Source organism: Vanessa tameamea, chromosome 17 (assembly GCF_037043105.1).
Source record: "Vanessa tameamea isolate UH-Manoa-2023 chromosome 17, ilVanTame1 primary haplotype, whole genome shotgun sequence".
NCBI classification, from domain to species: Eukaryota; Metazoa; Arthropoda; class Insecta; order Lepidoptera; family Nymphalidae; genus Vanessa; species Vanessa tameamea.
In genome coordinates this window covers 10,459,496-10,481,590 of record NC_087325.1, presented here as the reverse complement: position 1 = coordinate 10,481,590, position 22,095 = coordinate 10,459,496, and the positions used below count along the sequence as shown (strand labels likewise).

Here is a 22,095-nt window from a genome sequence, read left to right as displayed (position 1 = left end):
TTGAAATATATTTTTATATACAAGATTATAAACTATTTAATAAACTTGTATTAATTATGTATTTGAAAAAAAAAGACATAAGTTTATCAAAAAAAAATATTAAGTTTATTGTGATTTTATCAATGTTTTTTCCAAAGAGATTTATTGAATAATATATACAATCGTGTTTTAATAAATTGTTACTTTTTTTATAACGTTTTGAGAAATAAAATGCGTCATTTATTATCTGTGTTATTTTATTTTTCTCTTCCGGTAGTATATTTGGTGCGAGATGATTTTATCCCCCACAAATCATACTTCTTATACATGTCACAGACTTTTCCGACGCTTTACGAACATTTGTACACCTGGGACACCAGTATGATACTGAACACGAAGTCCTGACCGATTTCGGTCACACCATACATCCAATGTCAGACTTTTCCGACGCTTTACGAACATTTGTACACCTGGGACACCAATATGATACTGAACATGAAGTCCTGACCGATTTCGGTCACACCATATATTACAGGGCAGATTGTTTGCAAGGTGCCCACTATTCCTTCATTCTCATAATTTGTTGGAACGGCAAATCCGACACTGCCAGAAAGAGTTCCGGCCAAAGGCCAACCAGTTACGTGGTTGCAGAGGTACGGGAGTGTACACACTTCCAACATCCAGACTATGACTGAGAATTTTTCGGCAGAAAAACTCAATAATTTGTTATCGCCCCACCTTCCAAGCCACTAGACCAACTACACTATAAAAATCACAGTATTTTTATGATTATTGTATGGAATGTAGATGTAAGGAGACCTATTTCAAACGAATTTACCCAAAAAAGTGTCCATCGAAATGTATTTAATAATTTTCATATCAAGTTAGATCTCCGTAAACGTAATTGAATCCGATAAAAAGTAAATATTTATTTGAATTTGTTTTTACACAGTGTTACACTTAAAGCGAGTAGCTAATGGTTTTTGAGGCTCCTTTTTTGTGATTATACCTTATAACAAATTATAGCTTAAATATAAAGTCAAATTTTTATCTGAAATTATCTCTTATACAATTTATAAATAATCTAATATTTGTTATTTTAATTACCCGTGTCCATATCCAGATCTGAAATTACATAACATCCCTGAGTTTATTGCATTTATAATTGGAATTCATTTTCACCTTAATATTTATTACCGACAACACTAAACTTGCAAACAATGACACTATACTTGCAAACGACAACAGTAACATTTAATGCAATGCAAAATTCATTTTAAATGACTAATGTTTTTGTAAATAATAAAACATCAAATAACAATTAAAACTTTATTTACATAGGTATAGGGTACAAACGTGAGATCCTTTTCAATGTTATTGCAAAACGGAGACAAAATATTGAATTTATAAATAATTATCAGTATAATATTATGCAATAAAAAATTGCATCACAAGATTAACAGTCCCGAAGACTATAATGAGAGCGTAAAACAGTGCTTTCCACCAAGTCAGCTTCCCTCGTAGTCGCAGAGACTGCATCTGTAGCAAAGCCGGCAACGCGAACACGTGCACCAACCCGCTCACTGCGCCCGTGTATCTGACAACCGAACGTTATTTTAAAAATCTATATAAAAAATAAATGTTCGTCCAGTTCGATATGAATCTATTTAGGAATAGAGCGTTCCAAAACCATAAATAGTAAATACTTTTGTGACGAAAATTTGATATAACGCCCCTGGACAATGCACGTCCTGTTACCCTTTTCTAACTATCTGATTTTTTTTTTCTGCAACTACACATTTTTTTTATAGAATTATGATGTTTTTTACTATATTACGTAGGTATGCCGTCAACCTATTTAATTGGAGCAATATTTGGTCTTAACAATTTCGTTATGAATGAATTACAAAACCTTATTTTAGTTTTTTGCCTCGTCTAGGAGACCTTAGTCCATTCAGGGTCCCTGTAAGTTGCCTATCCTGCCTCATGGATAATCCGGGCCGGATTATTCATCAGGCAGAGTAAGCAAACTGATAAATTTAATTAATGGTTAAATAAGACGAATATCTCACAGACTGTGGACGCATATATTCTTAATAGTACTCATATGAAGTGCGACAAGGGTGGGGCTCCGTCGGTACCTTATGATGGTGCCGATGTCGGGGCACAGGCACGCCACGAGCACGCAGAGCGCCACGGCGACCGCGTTGACGAGCGGCGCGGGCGCGCGGCACAGCTGCGCCGCCTCGCCGCGCAGCATGAACGCCACCAGCGGGTACACCGTGATCACCTGCCACACCCGCACTCCGTTTTGTCACTAGATCGTGCTTGTTTACCTTGACCAGATGGAATCGCTTCGAGTTATTTTTTACAGAGTGAGTTTTACAAAGGGTTGAATTTGTAATTATCATTTACAAAAAAAGTTAAACGTAACGGTAAGATATTCACAGTATCTCATTTGAAGCTTATTCCACCACGCTGCTCCGACACGAGCTGGTGGACGTACAGAATTTCTCACGATGTTTTCCTTTCCCGCCGTGCACGAAATAAGTTATAATTAATACAAATTAAGCACATAGAGATTCAGTAGTGCTTGCAAAGGTTTGAACCCGCAATCATCAGTTAAGATTCACGTGTTCTAAAGATTTACAAATTAGTGATAAACCGAGGCGGCCTGATGTTTAGAAAACATTACTCTTAATCGAAGCAAAACCAAAGCAATATAAGAAATATAACTCTGCCTCTAGGTCCTTCAAAAACGTCATTGCTAAGACGAAGACATTAGAAGCGAAGCGACAATGGCAGAATTGGCGAGAGACTGGTGCGCCTCTCTTTAGGACAACGTGCGTTCTGGTCTCTCGCTAAGGCTCTCTTAGGAAATTTGTGTCAGCATTATTTTCAATCTCTGCACAGGGACGGTGAGTCACTAAAGTCACCATCAACAATCCCGCGGTGTGATACTACCATGCCGAAAGTTAAATTCCGGCAAAGTGCAGTTTGTAAAGCACGTCTTTTCTTGGATATTCATAAATCGAATGGACCCAATGGCATCACTTCAATCCTGCTACAGACATGTGCTTCTTTTCCGGCGTTCCGCATTCAGCGTTCGCATTAGGCGTCGTCCCGAACTCCTAGAATACCGTTTGGGTGCACCCGCTCCCTAAAAAAGGCAACCACTCAGACCCGTCCAATTATAAGCCCATATCCATCACCTCCTTATTCTCCAAGGTAATGGATTCCATTATAAACTACCAGCTCTTGTACCTGTACTTTTAAATATATTACATTTGCCAAAAATAACGATTGAAAAATATATTAACTCACTTGGAAAAGAAGTAACGCCCTCGCAATGGCTGTCATTACGTCATGCATCTCGAAATTGTTTAAAATATTCTGTAACAGAGTAACAAGGTATTTATCGAAATAAGCGACGACACCAAACATTAACTTTGCATTGATTACTTGAAATGAAACTATTTATAAAAGCGAATTACGTCTATAACACGAGCTGCCCGTACCGACTTCGTCTGCGTGAATTAATTATTTACCTTCTGACCACACCGCCACCACATAGTAACAGCCCGAAAATTTACCATAGACTAAAGCGTCCTCTCTCTTTGAGGAGAGGTTTGAAGCATAATACACCACGGTACTCCAATACGGGTTGTTTGATTTATATTGACATTTCGTTGAAATAAGACACAAACAGATATCCTCACGATGTTTTCCTTCACCACCGAACACGAGATGAATTATAAACACAAATTAAGCATATGAAATTTGAGTGGTGCTTTGCGGGTTCAAACCCCTGGGTTTAGATGCACGCTTTCTAACCACTGGGCCATCTCGGCTCTACCGCCACCTATCGGGTCAATCATCCACCCAGTTACCCTCAAATACACACAAAAATAAAATAAAATATTTCATCGACAACGGTCCATCCAACCGTACACAACACTTATTTATTATACTAGCGATCCACCCCGGCTTCGCACGGGTGAATTTTTTTAATAAAGAAAATATGATATAAATAATTATCTTTAATATCCTATAGAAATCTAGTATAATATAGGTTTCTACCGGTATAAAAGTTATAGAATTGGATCATTAGTTTCGGAGATAATAACCTACTAACATACAAATTACACACTGGCTCAAACAATCGTCAGACCACGAGAGAAATACAGATTATTTAATGTTTAGCGACAAATTATATACTGGATGGTATTCACAAGAGGCTCATACATAAAAGAAATAAATGAATACATACATCTTCTATACACGACTTGGAGAGCGGGAAGCAGATATAAAAGATGGCGCCCACGAGCGTGTAAGTCACTGTCACCAGCAGGAAAGCTACCGTTAGATCGCGACCCTGAAACAAAATTATACTTAGACAAGTTTTACTTATATGTAAGAGCATTTTTCGGTAAAGAACATAGGTAAATATTATTGATTTTATAAGACAATGTAGATTTGAATGTAATGAAATAATTTCACCACTAATCATTGACGCTTTTTAAGAGGGAGGAGAGAAAGGAGGGAGTAGACTCTGAAGTCGACGTACATATATTTTTTTTCATTACATGTGTTAAACTAGTTGTCGCTTGGTTCATCATCAGGTGTTAAGTATATAAAAGAGTATTTCCTTGAAGTTCAAACTTGATTCAATACGATACAAAATTTCATCAAAGTCGGTTCAGTCGTGAAAGCGTTACAGTCAGACAGAAAAATAGAGCTATTTTTGAATTTATAATATTATTATAGAGTATCGATGAATAATAATAATGATCGTCTATTGAGACTACGTTTGCCATAAAGTTACTGAAATGTAGAACAAAAGCATAACGGACTGATTAAAATATGGCAATTACAAAATGATCTTTATCTCCCAAACGAAAGTCCAGGAAATATACAAATGTTCTTGTACGCATAATATAAACATAATTAAATACATAGACGGGGTAATTGTACAAAAAACTTAATTAAAAGTATAACACCTCGCCTTATTGCTTCCACTGGTCAATCGGAACTGTGATTCAACAGGGCAATGTTGCACCATCCCACGCCCTCATTATATGTCCAGTAGCCATTTTTAATTTATATTCGTATATAATTAAGGCCTTAATGTAAATAATTTCTATATAAATACACATATATTCTACTTAACATAATAATATAACCAACATTCATTAAAAGCTGATAATATATCAACCGTGCTATTAGCAATAATAATTAAGCAAGTTTAATATTAGGGAGAGTAACATTTCTTTTAGTTGGAGAAGAGTTGTGGAGTAGAGCTAGAGTAAGAGTAGAGTTATAAGAGGATATTTCAACAAATATAGTAAATATATCCCATAATGGTAGGCAGTTAGCTGGACATAAAGAGCTAATTATAAATAGTATTAGGATCGGCATTGTCCCTTACATTTTTGTCTTGTCTCGCATTATTGCCCATAATGGTGATTATAATATTATGGATGTAGAATGAAAGTGCGAGCATTCCACTGAGCACGGCCGCGTCACTGCCCCCTTTCCGCTCCGTCACCTCCACTTCCCCCATGTTGATTCCCCAAGTCCAGCCCTTTACCATTACGAACAGTAATAGGTAGAACACCGATAGGGTTCCTGAAACGATTTTTGGCGAAGTCTTAACACTAAATGCCTAACTAATATAGATATAATATAAATAAAAGTAGTAAATGTCTATGAGTTTACCTCAATACCTGTGATGTACCAGTGTATTAATATCTCGATTAGGTTTACAACTCTTGCCAAACTTTTATTTAATATATATGTAATTATTACGACATATTTATTTGGTATAGATCCTACTCGTACATAGTTTGTTGCGTACTGTCCAACTAATGATAAACAACAAGTTTAGAGGAGATAATGTCACAACTTATTACTAATTTTATTTACTCCTAACATACAGAATGCCAGAGGACTGTGCGTGATATACCGGAAACTCTTATATAATTTGTGTGTATAGCTTTGTGATATTATTAAAAAAAGTTAGGTCTACGTATGGGTAGGTGAGAAGAACAAATTATTCAACACATATTCTAACGATAAGCAACATTTTTTTTTCTTTTTTTGATGTTATTGGAAAAGGCATGTAGTTTCATAATACCCACTCAAACTACCTACATAAAACAAGTTAAATAGTATCTTACGACAATGGCTACTTCTAAGAATATTTTATTAAATTCTAGAATGGAGAAATAACTCACCTAAAGAGTTGAATTTGGTGAAAAATGAGACATTTTTAAAACAGAGAAGTGGAAAGACGATGATAGCCACGTAAAAGGGAACCGTGGTGTGGAGACCCCAATACGGCGAGGGGTCGACTATCGGTTGGTCAGCAGGAGTGATCAGAGGGTCGTGCTTGGGACACAAGAGGCTTGCGTTGTAAACTGTCGAGTTTGACGTATTCACATCTGTAAATTGAAATAGATTAATGAATCCCAAGTAAGCACCATTTGTATTTTCATGTGCTTGATTTGTGTATGCAGTGAAAGAAAAAATCGTGGTGACACGTAGGTGCCATGCCAAATAAAAGTCCACCACATGTCCAAAAGACGTCACACGTCTAACCGCCATCGGACCGGACTGAGTAATTATCTTTATGAATACATTGAAAAGGTTCAAAACTATAAAACACATTGTTTTTAACATAATTGATAAATTGACTTTTTCGTTTTTATTAATAATTATTACTACTTATTAGTTCCAGAAATAATTTAAATTTTCACTGTTTTCCAAAAATATATTTGTCTCGTTGTACTAATGATTAATTTGATTGTCGTTACCCATGAAGTAGTTGACGGTGTGGTAGAGGAAGTTGGTGATGAGCAGCCAGTAGACAATGTTGGCCCCGAGCAGCACGAGCAGGCTGAAGGCGTGCGCCAGCCCCGCCGCGCCCGTGCCCAGCAGCGAGCGGCACAGCGCCGGCACCTCGCAGCTGTCGCCGCCTGTGCGCACGCACATGTTATGTCATGTCTCGACTGATCTACTCTACTAGCCGTTTCGTCGGATTCGCACGTTAGCAGAGCTTCATTGATGAGCTTAAATTTTACGAAAGACTAGTAATAATATTTAGGTTATTGAACTTTTCGATGTATTCATTACTTCACCTTTTCTTTAATACGTCGCCTATAATATTTATGAGGGAGATAATTTAGTATTTGTACTTAATGTTATTGCAATAAAAATTATTTTTATTAATTTAATTTTTTAAGAAGGAGATATCTAAAACGTCACAAAAGTATCTATTCGCTGGAATCCGTGCCGTTAACTCGTTTCCTACTTCCCATATCTGGTTTTGCTAACGCGATTCTTCGTTTTGGTATTTTCTTATAATTTAAATAATAAAATCAATTACATTTATTTTAAAGCTTATAAATTAATTATTTCCTATAATTAATTTATATTATTCATGACGTACCGTGGTGAACGTTTACTCTGAGAAGAATGTAAGCCGTATAGAGACACAGAGCTGCCATGAAGGCGAGCAGAAAAAGGGCGCACGGCAACCCCGCGCGCTCCACGCCCCACGCCATCGTTAGCAGAGATGAACCCATTATTGTGTTCCATATTGAGAAACTGTAATATATAATACTTGGTGTTTTTTACTGGTATAGATTGACGGACGAGCATATGGACCACCTGATGGTAAGTCACTACCGCCCATAGACAATGTCGCTGTAAGAAATATTAACCATTTCTTACATCGCCAATGCGCCACCAACCTTGGGAAATAAGATGTTATGTCCCTCACTCACTCACCCTTTAAACCGGAACACAGCAATACTGAGTACTGTTGTTTGGTGGTAGAATATCTGATGAGTGGGAGGTACCTTACCCAGGCGGGCTTGCACAAAGCCCTACCACCAAGTATCTTATCATAGAGCTTATAGCAATGGCTGGTCTATTATTTTATAATACAAAATGACTTATATTAGTGATGTGATCATAATATGAGGACTATGAGAGTGATGGAGAACACTCTTAATTTTCTGTGCAGCTGCCAGTCCTTATCATTATGTCACCAATAAAGGACTCACATGGTTACAAGAGAGCTTTGCTTATTCTTCTCTGATTTGACATTCTTCTCCATTGTTCGTTTGTAGGTTGCTAAGATGTCACTCCCGGATAAATCCGCCGGGCCCTAAAGAATATATAATAACGAGCAATAGAAAATATTTAAACCCGTAATGTTACCTTTAAATTCGCCTGTAATTAGCTACCCGGGAGGAGTAGCTAACTATACTGCACATTCGTACAATAGTGTCTATGTACAACTCTCAGATTAAAGAAAAAATATAAAAAGAAAAATTATTAATTTATTTCCGGCTAGGAACGTTGAAATTACTCTTATAATTAATTAATTAATTAATAATTCAACCTTCTTATTGTATCACTCCGTTGATTGGTAAAAACCGAGTACTTTAATACGAGTAAAGCGTATACACAGATTACGGAAAGCGACTTTGTTTTAGTTTATACGGTGTAGTACGGTTGCTGTGGTATTACGTTCGTATCCCTTGCTGCAAATTCAGGATTTTTAGAGTTTTTATTTATTCTATTAAAAAAACTCTTTATATTAAAATTAAATAATGATCTTGGTTGATTTAAAAAGTGGAGGATTTAGAGTAAACAATAGACAACGCATACATGTATACACAACACTTCGGACAGGTGAACATCGTATTTAATTAAATTATAAAAACAAAACATACATTGAATTTATGAAACGTTACTCGACTCGTTAACTGCTGACTGGAATTCAATGAGATTTAAGTCACAGTTAATAGTCATAAGACAGGATACACCCTGCATCATAACAAAATATTACAGGTTAAATGTAGGTACTACTTCTATATAGCACTGAGCTGTCACGTGAATAGTTTTTACGCACATTTTATCGTTACGATATCAAGTCTCCCGTTCTTCCTACACAAAATTGTATCGGAGCAAGATAAAATGCAAATAATTCACGATACTATATTTACGTTCATTTATCTTTTGCGTATTAATAACATGCAATGGTTTTGATTGTGTAGTAATTAAATCGGTCGTAAATCACTGCATTCCGACCCCAGACACAAAGATCGTTTATATTTCATTCCATTCGCATATTTTTTAATTGTTACTGTTATTTAAATTTCTTACAGTGCTAATAGTACATCAGGTAAACAAAAAAAAAGTTTTTGAAGAAAAAAATGTTAGTAAAAATATATTACAACAAATTTAATGCCTCTGCCTGTAAATTATAAATATTTATTTAAAAAAAAAATTACCAATGTGTCAGAACTTGAGCTGATCGTCTTATAGGTACTAGTTAAGTTAGCTGCCATCAGCAGAGGGTAAGCTTCGTGATCAGCCGTGCTGTGGAAACTTGTGCAGCTGGTCGATCTCGTCGTCAGTTTGCTGATAAATAGACTTAAAGTCAGGGTCTTAACCAAAATATAACTTAAAAGTTAGTCTGCATACTCTAATACATCTACGAAATGTCTATGGTAAAATTGCTCTACTTCCTTAATTCATCATTTAGCGTCTGTATTCATATTATTGTAGACCCTTTTTAGTTCCTGAATAATAATATTATGGAATTGTCTTTGAAACTAAGCTGTATTGTATAGTCGCTTGAAAAGCAATATAGCCGTTACAGAGAACCCTAAAGTTGATTACATTTTAGTTAATAAGACTTATTTTTAAATTATAGTTTATAAAAATAGAAGGCACATTATAATATATTATGTTCTGACAATGTAGTTAATTAATATCAGAAAACTTGTGCATTGTATATATCTGTCAAACCTCAGTGGAATCAAGATCTCACCATTGAACATCTTTTCCCTGCTGAGAGATGATTCCGGGTTAATCAGGGCCGGATTTAGGTGAGGGCAACCGAGTCAACTGCCTTGGGGTCTCAACACGAGAGGGGCCTCCACAACAGAGGTTCCGTCGAGTTAACAAATATCATAATGATACTAATTATCGTTTTAAAAGTTACCGATACAAGTAAATGCAGTACTTACTTACTGATTGAAATTAAAATATTCAAATTAATTCATAATATAATTATTAGGGTCTCCACGCCTCTGTTGCTCTAGGGCCTCCACTCCTTTGTGGCCCCAGGGCCTGAATTTTAAATCCGACACTGGGGTTAATAATAGTCAAATTTTTACTTACTCATATTTATAAATTCGTTTCCTGTCTTCTCCGCCCTCACAGTCCGAGCAATCGGAACATCCGGTGCCGAACACCCTATAAGAATTATATGTTAAATCTTATCTCACGGATAAAAAAAAAAACAATACTTTATAATATAAAATAATCAAACGGTTATTTTCAGTCGCTAAAAAAGAAAAACATAATTTAAAATGAATTTTCCTATAAGAACATAGTCCAAGCTCTAAAAAACTAAATGAAAAGTCAGCTTGGGCAAAATCACGACCGGATTAACCATGTTGGGGCCTTTCAGCCTTTTCTAACTTCTTTGAATATATTTCTACTATGACTACTCCTACAGTTTCATTTGCAGTTTTTTTTTTCAATATTCAAAAACAATATTTAACACAAAAACATGTCTTGATTTACGTATTTTCTCGATGCAATTGAATACATAGGTACCCTATAACCTATTGTAAATAAATACTTTTGTAAGCATGGTCTTTGTCAATCGTTATGATACGATTTCAAGGCGACAGCGAGAACTCCCTTGATCCCACACCCCGAGTTTAGATAGTGTAATTTACAATGTACGTGTATAACCATTAATGTTTATAAATAGACCAATCAATTTCATTTAAGTGATATGCAACAAATTAAATAAAAGGCTAATATGAATTATTTGTGTGTAAACTTAATACCTACTATAAAATTGCTCTACTAAAATTTTCATGGAGTAATTTTTAACGTTCTTAAACTTTTTGTAGTGTAAGAACAGGACCGCCTTAGCCAAGTCTGTTTCTAGGGACACGTCTATGATACCAATTACAGACTGAGACCAGCAGTGAATCGCCCAGAACATCTCTTAAAAATATTTCTTGCCGACAGAAAAAAATCGCTAGAACACTGCATGCATCAGTACCTTTGTTGTGCTTAAGACAGAATTGTTACTATTATTACTATTTGTAGTTTGGGTGATAAAACTACATGCCATTTTACTTTCCTCGGGTTCAATAGTACGTATTTTTGAAATATAGTGTATCTGCGCTCGTTTTTCGTATATTTTCTTGAATATACGTTAAACGAGCTATAGGATAAGCTTATTACGCTAAGTTACGCTTACGCTAGCGTAAGCAGCTCCTTCTTGGGGCAAGGTATTCGTTCCTATAATAAATTTCCACAGATATTATTAAAGCTGCTAATTTATAAATTTAAATCATTTGTTAAAAACATTAATAAATAAAACATAACATTATATAAATGAGAAAAGCGTGGAGCTAATACTTGTTGACTTTCAGGCAGGATAGAGGCAAATGTATAAAAATTAATCCCTATATTACTTGGTTATGGCATCACGCGTGAACGGCTAAACCAGTTTCGCTTATATTTTTTTTGATTTATGTTCGTTATTGTTAGTAGAAGGTTCTTATAAAAGAAAAAAAAATTGTAAGTTGCTCGGGACATTAGAAAATTAAAGAAAATTTAATGTGATCTTCATTCACTTTTCTAATATAACCTTTAATGCAACTGTTTGACGTAGTTGTTTGACAGTTGGTGCAATTGACAGAATGCGCACTGCAAATATCATTTATAACAGATGCATGGAACGGAACTATTCTATAGTAATAGAATAATTATTTTTTGATTTCTTAGTGCTCATTTCATAGACGGCTAGCCTTTGTAATGACGATAAATAAATCGCATGGATGTACCTAAGTGTTAGTGGCATAAATCTTAAAATCCGCGTTTTTCGCGTATGTTATAATAATAAACAATACGTTTTGAAATAAATTTTCTTTTTTTATGAACCTATAACCATTCCAATTGAATATTCATAGCAAAGGCAGGATAACGTCTGTCTGGTCAGCTTGTCTGTTTAACTGTCATAGGTAATTTACTTCCAATGTTAGAAAAAAGTAAGCACTGCGTTTCTTGCCGGTTCTTCTCGGTAGAATCTACATTCCAAACCGGTTTTAATATATTTCTGTAAAATGACGTTTCAAAAGTGTTAACGCTTACTTGAATAAACAATATCTTGATTTTGATTTTAATATCTTTTAAAATTTACATTTTAAATAAATATATGTTATTTAAAAAATGCGGCCCAAGAACTTTCAAAATCAGTAGGTATGTCTTTAGAGTGAACTCAACGCATTGTCTACTCCATACCCCATGTACGTCCCTAATTGGGTAAACAAACTCGAAATTAGTGTTTTCGTGCAGTCAATTATCTATGACAGACGGACATTTTTTTTTGTCGTAAGAACGACAAGTATGCGTGCGTTCCGTACATAGAATAAAAGTACAGATGCGAATATTAGGCAGTAAAGTCATCTTTACTCCAGAGTTCTCTTTTTCTTTTAATAACCTTTTTATAATTTTGTTTGATACACTTAATTATAAATTAAACTTGTCGAATATAAGAAAAGAAAATATAAATAGTTTATCATTAACATAATATGTTAAAATAAAGCTACCACTGAAATCAGGCTTCAAGAGTGGATCGCTATTGTTCGTAAACAAAGAAATCATTCGTTTATATTACCTTACTGTGTGACAACAGCGAGTTTGACTATTTACCGTCTTTTCTTCGTAGGTTTCCAACTTCCGAGATTCGGCTTCAAGAATGGATCGCAATTGTTCGTAAACAAAGAAGTGCATGCAGTTGGACGCCTTCAAAAAGTAGTAGAATTTGTAGCAATCATTTCAAAGCTACCGATAAATATTCTTCAAACAAAGGTCGTACACTTCTCAAAAAGAACGCTGTTCCCGTTATAGAGGTAATAAAAAGAGTAAAAAACTAAATGAAATATATATATATATATTTCTAGCCTACCTCAATAGTGACGAGATATATTTTACTTATATTGTTTTATTTCCCAGGAACACATCAATATAAATATTGAAAACTCCCCGACAAGTCTCGACAATGTCAGCATACTGGATATGGTAGATATTTTTGAAACACCCAGAATAGCAGCACTTAAAAAACGCGTACGTGAATTAACATGCAAGAAAAAACTGTTGCAGAAAAAAAACAAGGTACTAGCTCAACAAAATAAAAGACTGAAGAAAAGTGTTGCCAACATAGCCGTGATATTGAAAGATTTAAAGAAAAAAGATTACATTTCGAAAGAACAGCTTAACAGAAAAGAAATAAATTGAAACTTTTCGAAGGTGTATGATTGTTTTTTATAATATGTGTATTTCTTTCTTTTTAAACGTCTTAAATTTTTCACCTACCTTTTATACTATTTATTTGTTATATAGGCATAAATCCCGGCTACAAATTCTGTACACGTGGTTTGTACCTTCTGCCTAATGAATTTGTTAGTCTATGATGGCAACGTGCGGTGATTGGTGGCCCGAATAATATTTGTTTACATTCACACGCAATTAAAACATATTGTCTCTTTTATTGTTATTGTTTTTATCAAGCTTTCCTTTTTACTTGAAGCGAAATGTAAAATAAACGGCCCCCGGCGCGGAACACTTTTTTCTGTTGTTTAGTAAGTGTATAACATATCTATTTATTAGAATATCATTGCCTACTACAGTTTATGTTGCACTGTTTTAATCGAGTTGTAGATAAGCCTATCGTAGAGACTTTTTTATAAAAGTATCGTTAAGAATACATTTAGGCATATAATGCGAACTTTGGCAATTTGTTAATATTGATAACAATTAAGGAAAATATTTCTCTCATATTTGCGTTCTTAGCTTCGTTCGTAAGACACAGAATCTTTAATTCTTGACGTTGACAATTGAAGGTTTTTTTTCGTACATATTTTCCTTTATATTTTATACATTTTTTTCCTCTATATTTTATACGGATTTTACATACTCATACATAGATATTTTTCATACTCTGAGATATTCTAATGTATGATATAAGAACAATGTTTGTGTAATGATCTATTCACTGAATTACAAAAATAAGCACGAAGCCACGAATGTCACTGATACTAAAGCACGCAGATGTTTTAACGTGGAGGGGTGCGCCTTAAAACAAGATCCAGGTGTCTTAGTGTGCGTGAGACGGCATTAAAGTAAAGAGAGAAAAAAAGGTAGTCATGAGGACAGATGTGAAAACTCAAAACCTTGGAATTCTTTTTTAGTCTGAATAATTTCAATTTCCACATTTGTTAATTGAAATACTCAACTAATATCAGTCTTACTAACAGTATTTATAACGGGGATATTTACCATGTTTTTTATTTTTATTTGATGGAGTTCGATATTTCGACATTATCTACGAATGTCTTGTTCACGAGACTGAGTCTTGTTTATTCATACTGGTTGGAAAAGAGTGTCAATGGGAGTTGAACGGCGCTCTAGTGAAGCGTCGCGTCGATGGTAGCGCGGCAGCCATCTTGGATCGACAGTTACTTTCAAGATTTCCCGCGCACCACGTTTGCGACGAATCGCTAATTTCCAACATTATCTTTATTCTTTTGTAATAGATTCAGTGATTTATGTGTGTTTTTGTAAATGATTTATTAACGAATCGATTTTGATGACAATTGTGAATATATCTGTGTAATTGATTTGTTTAATTAAAAACTAACTAAATTTGTGGCTCGTTCATATAAAATCGTTTGAATATACGCCCACTTATCTCGAATAATCCTGATATTGCTAATAAAATGTCTATATATAATTTTTTATATAGTTTGTTTATTTATCAAAAAATATGATGGGCTACAACAGCGCAATACGTCACGCATGTTTGACGCGTACTTATAAATTTTTCCCCCACCAAAAATCACTTAACGCGGCTAAAGAAGACATTACACCAAAAAAAGTTAGTTTATATAGTTAATATGAATATGTAACAACACAATGTGTGTAAATACATCATATTGGAGAAGTTGATAACATCGACACAGATTTCAGTGTGAAGATAAAATAGGATAACTTGATGGGATATCACATTTTACACGGCTGTGATATCCTATACGAAAATACGGTAATGTTTGTCTTTTACTTATAAACAGAAACTTAAACACTGACTCGCAGGTTTCTAACTTAAATAAAGACTAGCTTTTATACATTCATCCCAAATTTCGCCCTCTTGGGTGATGAATACATTATTTAGATATTTACTACTACTACTATATTTGACGGTAAATATATGTGAGTATGGCCAATGGCGGATTAAATAAATCATCGAGACTAGTCTTTAAGCTTTGTTCAAGTTATTTTTAAAGCTTTCAAATAGATCCCTATCACAAATGCGTTTAAGGAAAAGGAAACTTAATATTTGATGAAATTCTGTCCTTCGACAGAGTAGTCGTTCTGGGCACCGGCGATTCCAACGCTTAACGTAGGGCAAACGCGTAATTCCAGCGAAAAAAAAGGTTTACTCATGATGCTTTCCTTCGCGTTCATTGTATACACAATTTAAACTCTTGAAAATTCAGTAGAGACTCCCTCGTTTGGGTTTTAACAGGTTATCTTCGGTTAAGGTTCACCATTAGGATATCTCCTTCTTTGATATTTTTGTTCCTTTTTATGGTTTTTGAATACCTACCTAAACAATTTAATATTATTCAGGTAATAACATAAGAGCGATAGCTCTACTTCAACCACAAGAGGACAAATAAACGTGTGATGTCGAATTGATGCGATATCATTGGTCGAAATCTTGATTAATCTATGATATTCACTATGGATTTATGAAATAGAGACGTTTTGAACGTCAACGAAGCTGTTATAGGAACTTTGTAAAGTGGATATAAGTAGTAATGGAATAAGGTTGTATTATAATAATTATGGACCTGGGATGAACTGTTAGTAGCTCACAATATGGCTTGGCTTTTATCCAATCGCATAGAATACATTAATCTACGGTTTGCTTATCTTCATTCCGTCTTCGTCTGAAATAGACTATACATAATTTGATATAAATTGATGTATGTATCACGTATGATAAACAAAGAAAAATGATTCAGTTTATTGAAGTGAGTAATAAAAACAAATGTTTTATAGTTCTGTTAATATATAATCACTGTGTCAACGTTTTAGGGTCAAGCGCAAATACCTACAAGAACTCAGCGTGCGTAAGGTTTTTTTTTTTTCGTATGGTACAAAAATATTCTGATTCAACCGAGACCTGTTTATAAATATCTATTTATAGACAATATCCAGTTTGCTTATACAATTATTAAGCTCTTCGTTCGTGTACTAACTATAACTACGACAAATCTAAATAATGTATTTAATTGAAATCTAAATTTTTTATTGCAATTGCTAACATTTAGAAAAAGTAATAGTATACTCCGACAAAAAATTGCAATTTTACAATTGTTCAGAAAAAAACAATTTAATTTTTGTCAGTTCACGAGACAAATAAGCAACAACACAAAATGCTTAAAACTATTTCATTTTACTCACCCATAACTGTCAACTGATTTTACCGAACTTCCAGTGGTTTCGTTGTCGCTGTTTTGAACTGAATCTCTTTTTAAACGCATTTTACAAAACTAAATACATTAAAAAAATTACACCCAATAAAATACAGTTTATTCTTGCACACGAAACATTTATGTTTATGATTTAATCCTCAATCAGAGGAAATATTTTCTTATAGGTTATAATGATGCGTCTCCCGACCAGTGGGGACATCTAATAAGAGCGACCATTAACATGTAACTGAATTACTGAACCCAGTATTTACGCAAGTTTCAAGATTAATCGTAATTATTGTAGTGTGATTTTGTCTCGACTCAAGAATATAGTTAAAGACCTATTATTCACTATCATAAGTTTTTTTAAATATTATTCTGGTATTGTTTTCAAAGTTTACTACCTGTGCCCGCGACTTTGTGCGCGTTTAAATTTTACAAAAAAGTTATTGTTCAGTTCGCAGATTTTACTATAACTTATTAATTCTGTATTAGGTAGCTTTTTTATATTAAGTCTTTGATGGAAGGAACTCGTGGTGACGGCGGCGCGAGGGCTGTGAGCGGTACTGGACAGTATTTGGATATTGCAGCGTGACTTTATTATTATGTTATCTATCATTCTAAAATATAAGCCTAAGTTATTCCTTATTCATCAGCTATCTGCCAGTGAAACTCCTGTCAAAATCGGTCCAGGCGTTCTAGAGATTAGCCGGAACAAACAGACAAAAATTGTAAAAAATGATTGTATGTGTACCGTGTATATACAAGGTTATTGGTAATTCGACGTATTCCCGTTAGGAACTGATAGGTCAAAATAAGTCAAAAATGCAACGCCCTATCTTTCAATCCCCGGGCAACCGGTGCAGTGGAAACGCTAAGACGACGCCTCCATCGTCTCCACCAGCAGCCCTTTCCCGATCCCACTCCATCTCCTTCTTAAGGTCTCACAGGCTCATGTCCTTTCCCGAGACTTTAACCATCTCGATAAAATATTTCATATAAATCGGTTCAGTATTTTTAGCGTTAAGAGGTAGATTTCAGTGGAGAGCATAAAGATAAAAAGACACTGCCTACCCAGGCAATATGCTAATACGGTTTAATTCAATAAAGAAATAAACGCAATGTCTTCATATTACAGCTGATGAATAAACTATTTTGTTGTAGTTTCATTCAAATCCATTCAGCGGTTTCCGTGTGAAAGAGTAACAAACATCCATACATCCTTACAAACTTTCGAATTTATATAATTAGCAGACCGAACTGTTTGATTGAAAGACTACAGAGAAATAGTCTGGCTAAACTTTTATGTCTGTTTGTAGTTGTGCTGTTGGCCCTACTGGCCTTTACAGCGTCACCATGCGTTCGGGCGAGTACTAGACTCAGCCTGTCTGGCTACATGTTACTTGTGCCTCTTTAAATTGACAGGCTTACAACATTAAATTTAAGATGTAGAGATCGATTACACATCTACCACATACATTATATCTCATCCCTCTAATATTCTGAGACAGAATTTTAATATTTGTTTGTAAAAATCATCAATAAGTTTCTGCTTTACTAAAATATATAAACAAATGTTACCTACGCTTTTGATTAAATATAACAGATAGTATACTTAAACATTTGAGCGACATGCTGCGCTAAGCGCCAACGCGTCACCTCAAAAGGGCCCTTTAGCCTAACAGTTACATAGACTTGAATATATATTTTTTTATAAAAGTACTGTACTTTTAGAGAACTTTAAACAAACATTAAAATTTCGTTTCGTTGGCGTATCGCTAATATTTTTTTGCTTTCTCCACAGCCATGTGTCTGTGAATTTATAATGTTGAAGCACAAAACAGTGATTTACTCACGTCCACCTTGTACTAAAACTATTAAATACTTAATACTTAAACTATACTATGCTACATTCTTGATTTTTTAGAAATGTAATCTCTTTCTCCTAAGTAATCACTCAAAGCTAATGTCTTAAATATTTTGCGTGCAATAATTTAACATTTGTTAAAATATTTTAAGAGAAAAAAAAAAGAAACAATTTAACAAAACAATACTTCTTATTATTTTTATTCCATTTTTGTTTTAACATCAAAATGCGGCAGATCCTTATTATAATTACTGATAAAGCAATTTTTTTATTAATTTTTTGATAGTATTAACAAATAAAATACGTTATTACAAACAAAATGAGATATTATATCTGTTTGTATAATCGAGCCAACAACCAAACATCATTCTTAATTTTAAACTAAACATAATACTGTACTTATAAAAGAAAAATGTACAATTTTGAATTTAGAACAGATTGGCTGACTGTCAAATGGGCCAATGGTTACTTCCAGAAGTTTTCAAATTATGAACCACTTCTTTATTTCTTTTCAATAAATCTTTTATGTGCCAGTTACTATTGTGCTTAAGTTGTTATGTCTTGTACATGTAATTAAACAGGCTCACACTCCATTTATTGTGGATCTCCGACATACATATTAGTGGTATTGCTAATGCACTTGGTTTTCATAAAGCCCCATGAGTAAAATTAAAATAACAAACTTTAGATTAACTATTCCACTACAAAGTAATTTTATCAAAATTTTTATAAGTTGTCATAATTATTTTATTAATAGGTACTAAAATATTAATGTAAATTAAACAATAAATCACAAACATCTACAATAATGTATAAAATGTAGTAATGACATGAATATCTTTGGCTAGCGCCTAATAAATAGTGAAAATGAATGAAATGTGTGAATGAATGAATTAATGATCCATGAATGAAGATGTATTTAATCACATGAATACTATTTAAACATAAATCGAAAAATATTCTATATCTAATTAATTTACATTTAAAGTTATATTCTATTTTTTAAATAAAATTATGAAATGTTTTTTTTTTAAATGAGAACAAAAAGCTGCCATTAACATACCCTACTTATAAACATGTTTAAGCTTAAAAATGAAAACATATTGCCCAGAACATTAATATGGCTTTTTTTGGTAATAGACATTGTGAGTTTACTTTTTAATTATAATTTTTCTAAGCTGACATTACTAATCTTTACAATCATTTAATTGTCATAATGTTTACCACGGAGTATTTTTTTTAAGCAGTAATAAGAATAACATTACAACGAAAGCCATAAATGAATGTTTTTCTACAGGTTATGTACACCATAAATTAATTAAAAACCTATACTTTGGAATTTTATATGTTGAAACCCATTTTTCGCATACAGGCTTTGTGTTCTTCAATCAATGGCCCACAATTTTCTTCACCATTCTCAATAATACTGTAAAAAAAATTTTAATATGAGATTGTTTTTATTTTAAATTTTAAAGTTCACTTAACACTTCTGCTGCAAGTGTCTAGAAACATGAATGAAGGAAGTCAAAATATGCTAATAGTTTAAAGCTACAACAGCCTTGGTAAGAAAGAATTAATAGTGACATGGAATCATTTATTTATGATTTAACCGAAAATTAATATGATGCAATAAATAATTAGTATAGACCACGTTTTTTTATTTAATATTAAATCAGAATTAAGATTTTTTCACGAATTCTTAAATTTGAAAAAGACTATTAATATACAAATATTATATAATTAAGGACGAATGAAAATATCAAAATAACCTCACCAGGCATCTCGCACTCTTTTTGTTTCTGGACAAGCACAGCACGGCTTAAGTTTAGATTTCTCGACGTTTGACGGCGCCGGTGTTTCAATCACTTTCACTTCCGCGGCTTTTGCGCTAGCATTCCCCATCTTATTTGCTTTTTAAATAATGATGCAATAGAAAAACACTTTCCCAAGTGTACTGTCAAGTGTCAAAGTCACGTTTTTTCTGATCGATGTAAATTGACAGATAGTCATTTCACAGATGGAAGAAGAGTTGCCAACTTATAATAAAAAAAAAGTATAAAAACACTTTACTTAAATAAGCTTATACAATTTTCCAAGCGCCATTTAACCAAATTTATAGGATCAAAATCAAAATATATAGATTCTACTAAGAAGTTCTGGCAAAAAAAATCTTTAATTACTCTTTTACAGGCGCCAGTTTTCAGATTAATGAATTAAATACAATTTAATTAATTAGCTGTGCTCCTTGGCATTATTCGAGCTTAATTTATAATAAACATGGAAAAATAAAAAACCCTATAATCTATTTAACGAAAGTAAATAATTTTAGTTATAATTACTTACTTTTTAATATTTATATTATAAGATATAGCAGTAAATAAACATGTGCGTAAACTATAACTCTTGATAGACTCAACAGATTTTGATAAAGTTATGACAAAACGATATCTTCGTAAATTATTTTTTTACCAGGAACTAGAAAAAAAACTAGGAAATAAAAAATAGTGGTTGTGATCTTGGTATTACCAGTAATTGACATATCTTTCAAAACAAAAACAAGTGACAACTTCACAGGCTTTCTACCCGAAATCCAAAGCTAGGGAAAATTACTTCATAAAAAAAAGTGTCCCAAAGATAATCATTAAGTTCATATATAAAATAATAAGTATAATCGTTTCATGATCGGCGAAGCTATCGAAGAGCACTAACAAAAAGGTCGAATTGATAACCTTATTTCGCCCAGAAGCGTTCAACGTCCACGAGACAAATCATAAAACTACGAATTAGTACAAGACTACGAATTAGTAGTAAAATGATTTATTGTTCATTTGTTCATTAATTGTTCATCGAGATAGCCCAGTGGCTAGAGCGCGTACATCTTAGCCGATGATTGCGGGTTCAAATCCAGGCAAGCACTACTGAATTTTCATGTTGTGTTTATAATTCATCAATTACTTGGCGGTAGGGCTTTGTGCAAGCCCGTCTGGGTAGGTACCACCCACTCATCAGATATTCTACCACCAAACAGCAGTACTCAGTATTGTTGTGTTCCGGTTTGAAGGGTGAGAGCCAGTGTAACTACAGGCACAAGGGACGTAACATCTTGGTTCACAAGGTTGGTGGCGCATTGGTGATGTAAGGAATGGTTAATATTTCTTACAATGCCATTGTCTATGGTGACCACTTACCATCAGGTGGCCCATTTGCTCGTCCACCTACCGTTATCATAAAAAAAAACTCGTGCTCGGCGGTAAAGAAAAACATCGTGAAGAAACCTGCATGTGTCTAATCTCAACGAAATTCTGCTACATGTGAATCCACCAATCCGCATTAGAGCAGCGTGGTGGAATGCCTTCACCTTCCTTTTTAAAGTAGATATTATAAGATAGATAGAGAGGAGGCCTTAGCCCACCACTAGGAAATTTACAGGCTGTAGATGTTGGTACTTGTTGTTCAAAGTTTCTAGCATAAACGTTTCTAGTAAAGGTTTGTAGAAGTTAACCAAGTCTGGGAGTTCACAGCCAAAATTTCATTTAACCAATTTGAACGCATTACCGGGTTTCTCATTGTTTTCTTACGATTACTTTTTACAATATGGTAATCGAATTTGCATGTATATTCTGTACTCTTATATTATTTTATAATATCGATTTGGGGGTTTAC

General features: G+C 33.8%; 1 protein-coding gene and 1 long non-coding RNA gene across 3 annotated transcripts in view; both read right to left on the bottom strand.

Annotated features, from left to right (window-relative positions):
* Positions 1–20,427, bottom strand: part of LOC135193734 (uncharacterized) — a 149,111-nt gene extending 128,684 nt beyond the window's left edge. Inside the window, exons 1-2 of the long non-coding RNA XR_010309402.1 lie at positions 20,207–20,427; positions 19,000–19,858 (exon numbers count right to left, since the gene is read on the bottom strand). This is a non-coding gene — a long non-coding RNA (uncharacterized LOC135193734). The remainder of the gene's footprint in view (positions 1–18,999; positions 19,859–20,206) is intronic.
* Positions 1,295–16,818, bottom strand: LOC113400577 (sodium-coupled neutral amino acid transporter 9 homolog). Of its 2 annotated transcripts, XM_026640213.2 has the most exons (12): positions 16,555–16,818; positions 10,180–10,254; positions 9,285–9,414; positions 8,049–8,152; positions 7,430–7,587; positions 6,795–6,956; positions 6,216–6,422; positions 5,408–5,607; positions 4,250–4,354; positions 3,304–3,372; positions 2,121–2,269; positions 1,295–1,576 (listed from the first exon to the last, which is right to left on the bottom strand). In XM_026640213.2, the coding sequence occupies exons 1-12, from the start codon at positions 16,632–16,634 to the stop codon at positions 1,408–1,410; spliced, it is 1,608 nt and encodes a 535-aa protein (XP_026495998.2). In that variant the 5' UTR covers positions 16,635–16,818; the 3' UTR covers positions 1,295–1,407. The 2 variants fall into 2 exon arrangements, with proteins under 2 accessions (XP_026495998.2, XP_064073519.1); XM_064217449.1 differs by lacking the exon at positions 3,304–3,372.
* Positions 20,428–22,095: the final 1,668 nt, after the last annotated feature.

Bases quoted from the DNA above. Each gene is read 5' to 3' on its own strand.
- LOC113400577 (XM_026640213.2), bottom strand. From the start codon at position 16,634: ATGCGTTTAAAAAGAGATTCAGTTCAAAACAGCGACAACGAAACCACT. The intron at 6,423-6,794 runs GTAACGACAATC...TTCAATTTACAG, and splicing joins CACCGTCAACTACTTCATGG to ATGTGAATACGTCAAACTCG. The intron at 2,270-3,303 runs GTGAGTTAATAT...CGGGTGTGGCAG, and splicing joins GGGCGTTACTTCTTTTCCAA to GTGATCACGGTGTACCCGCT.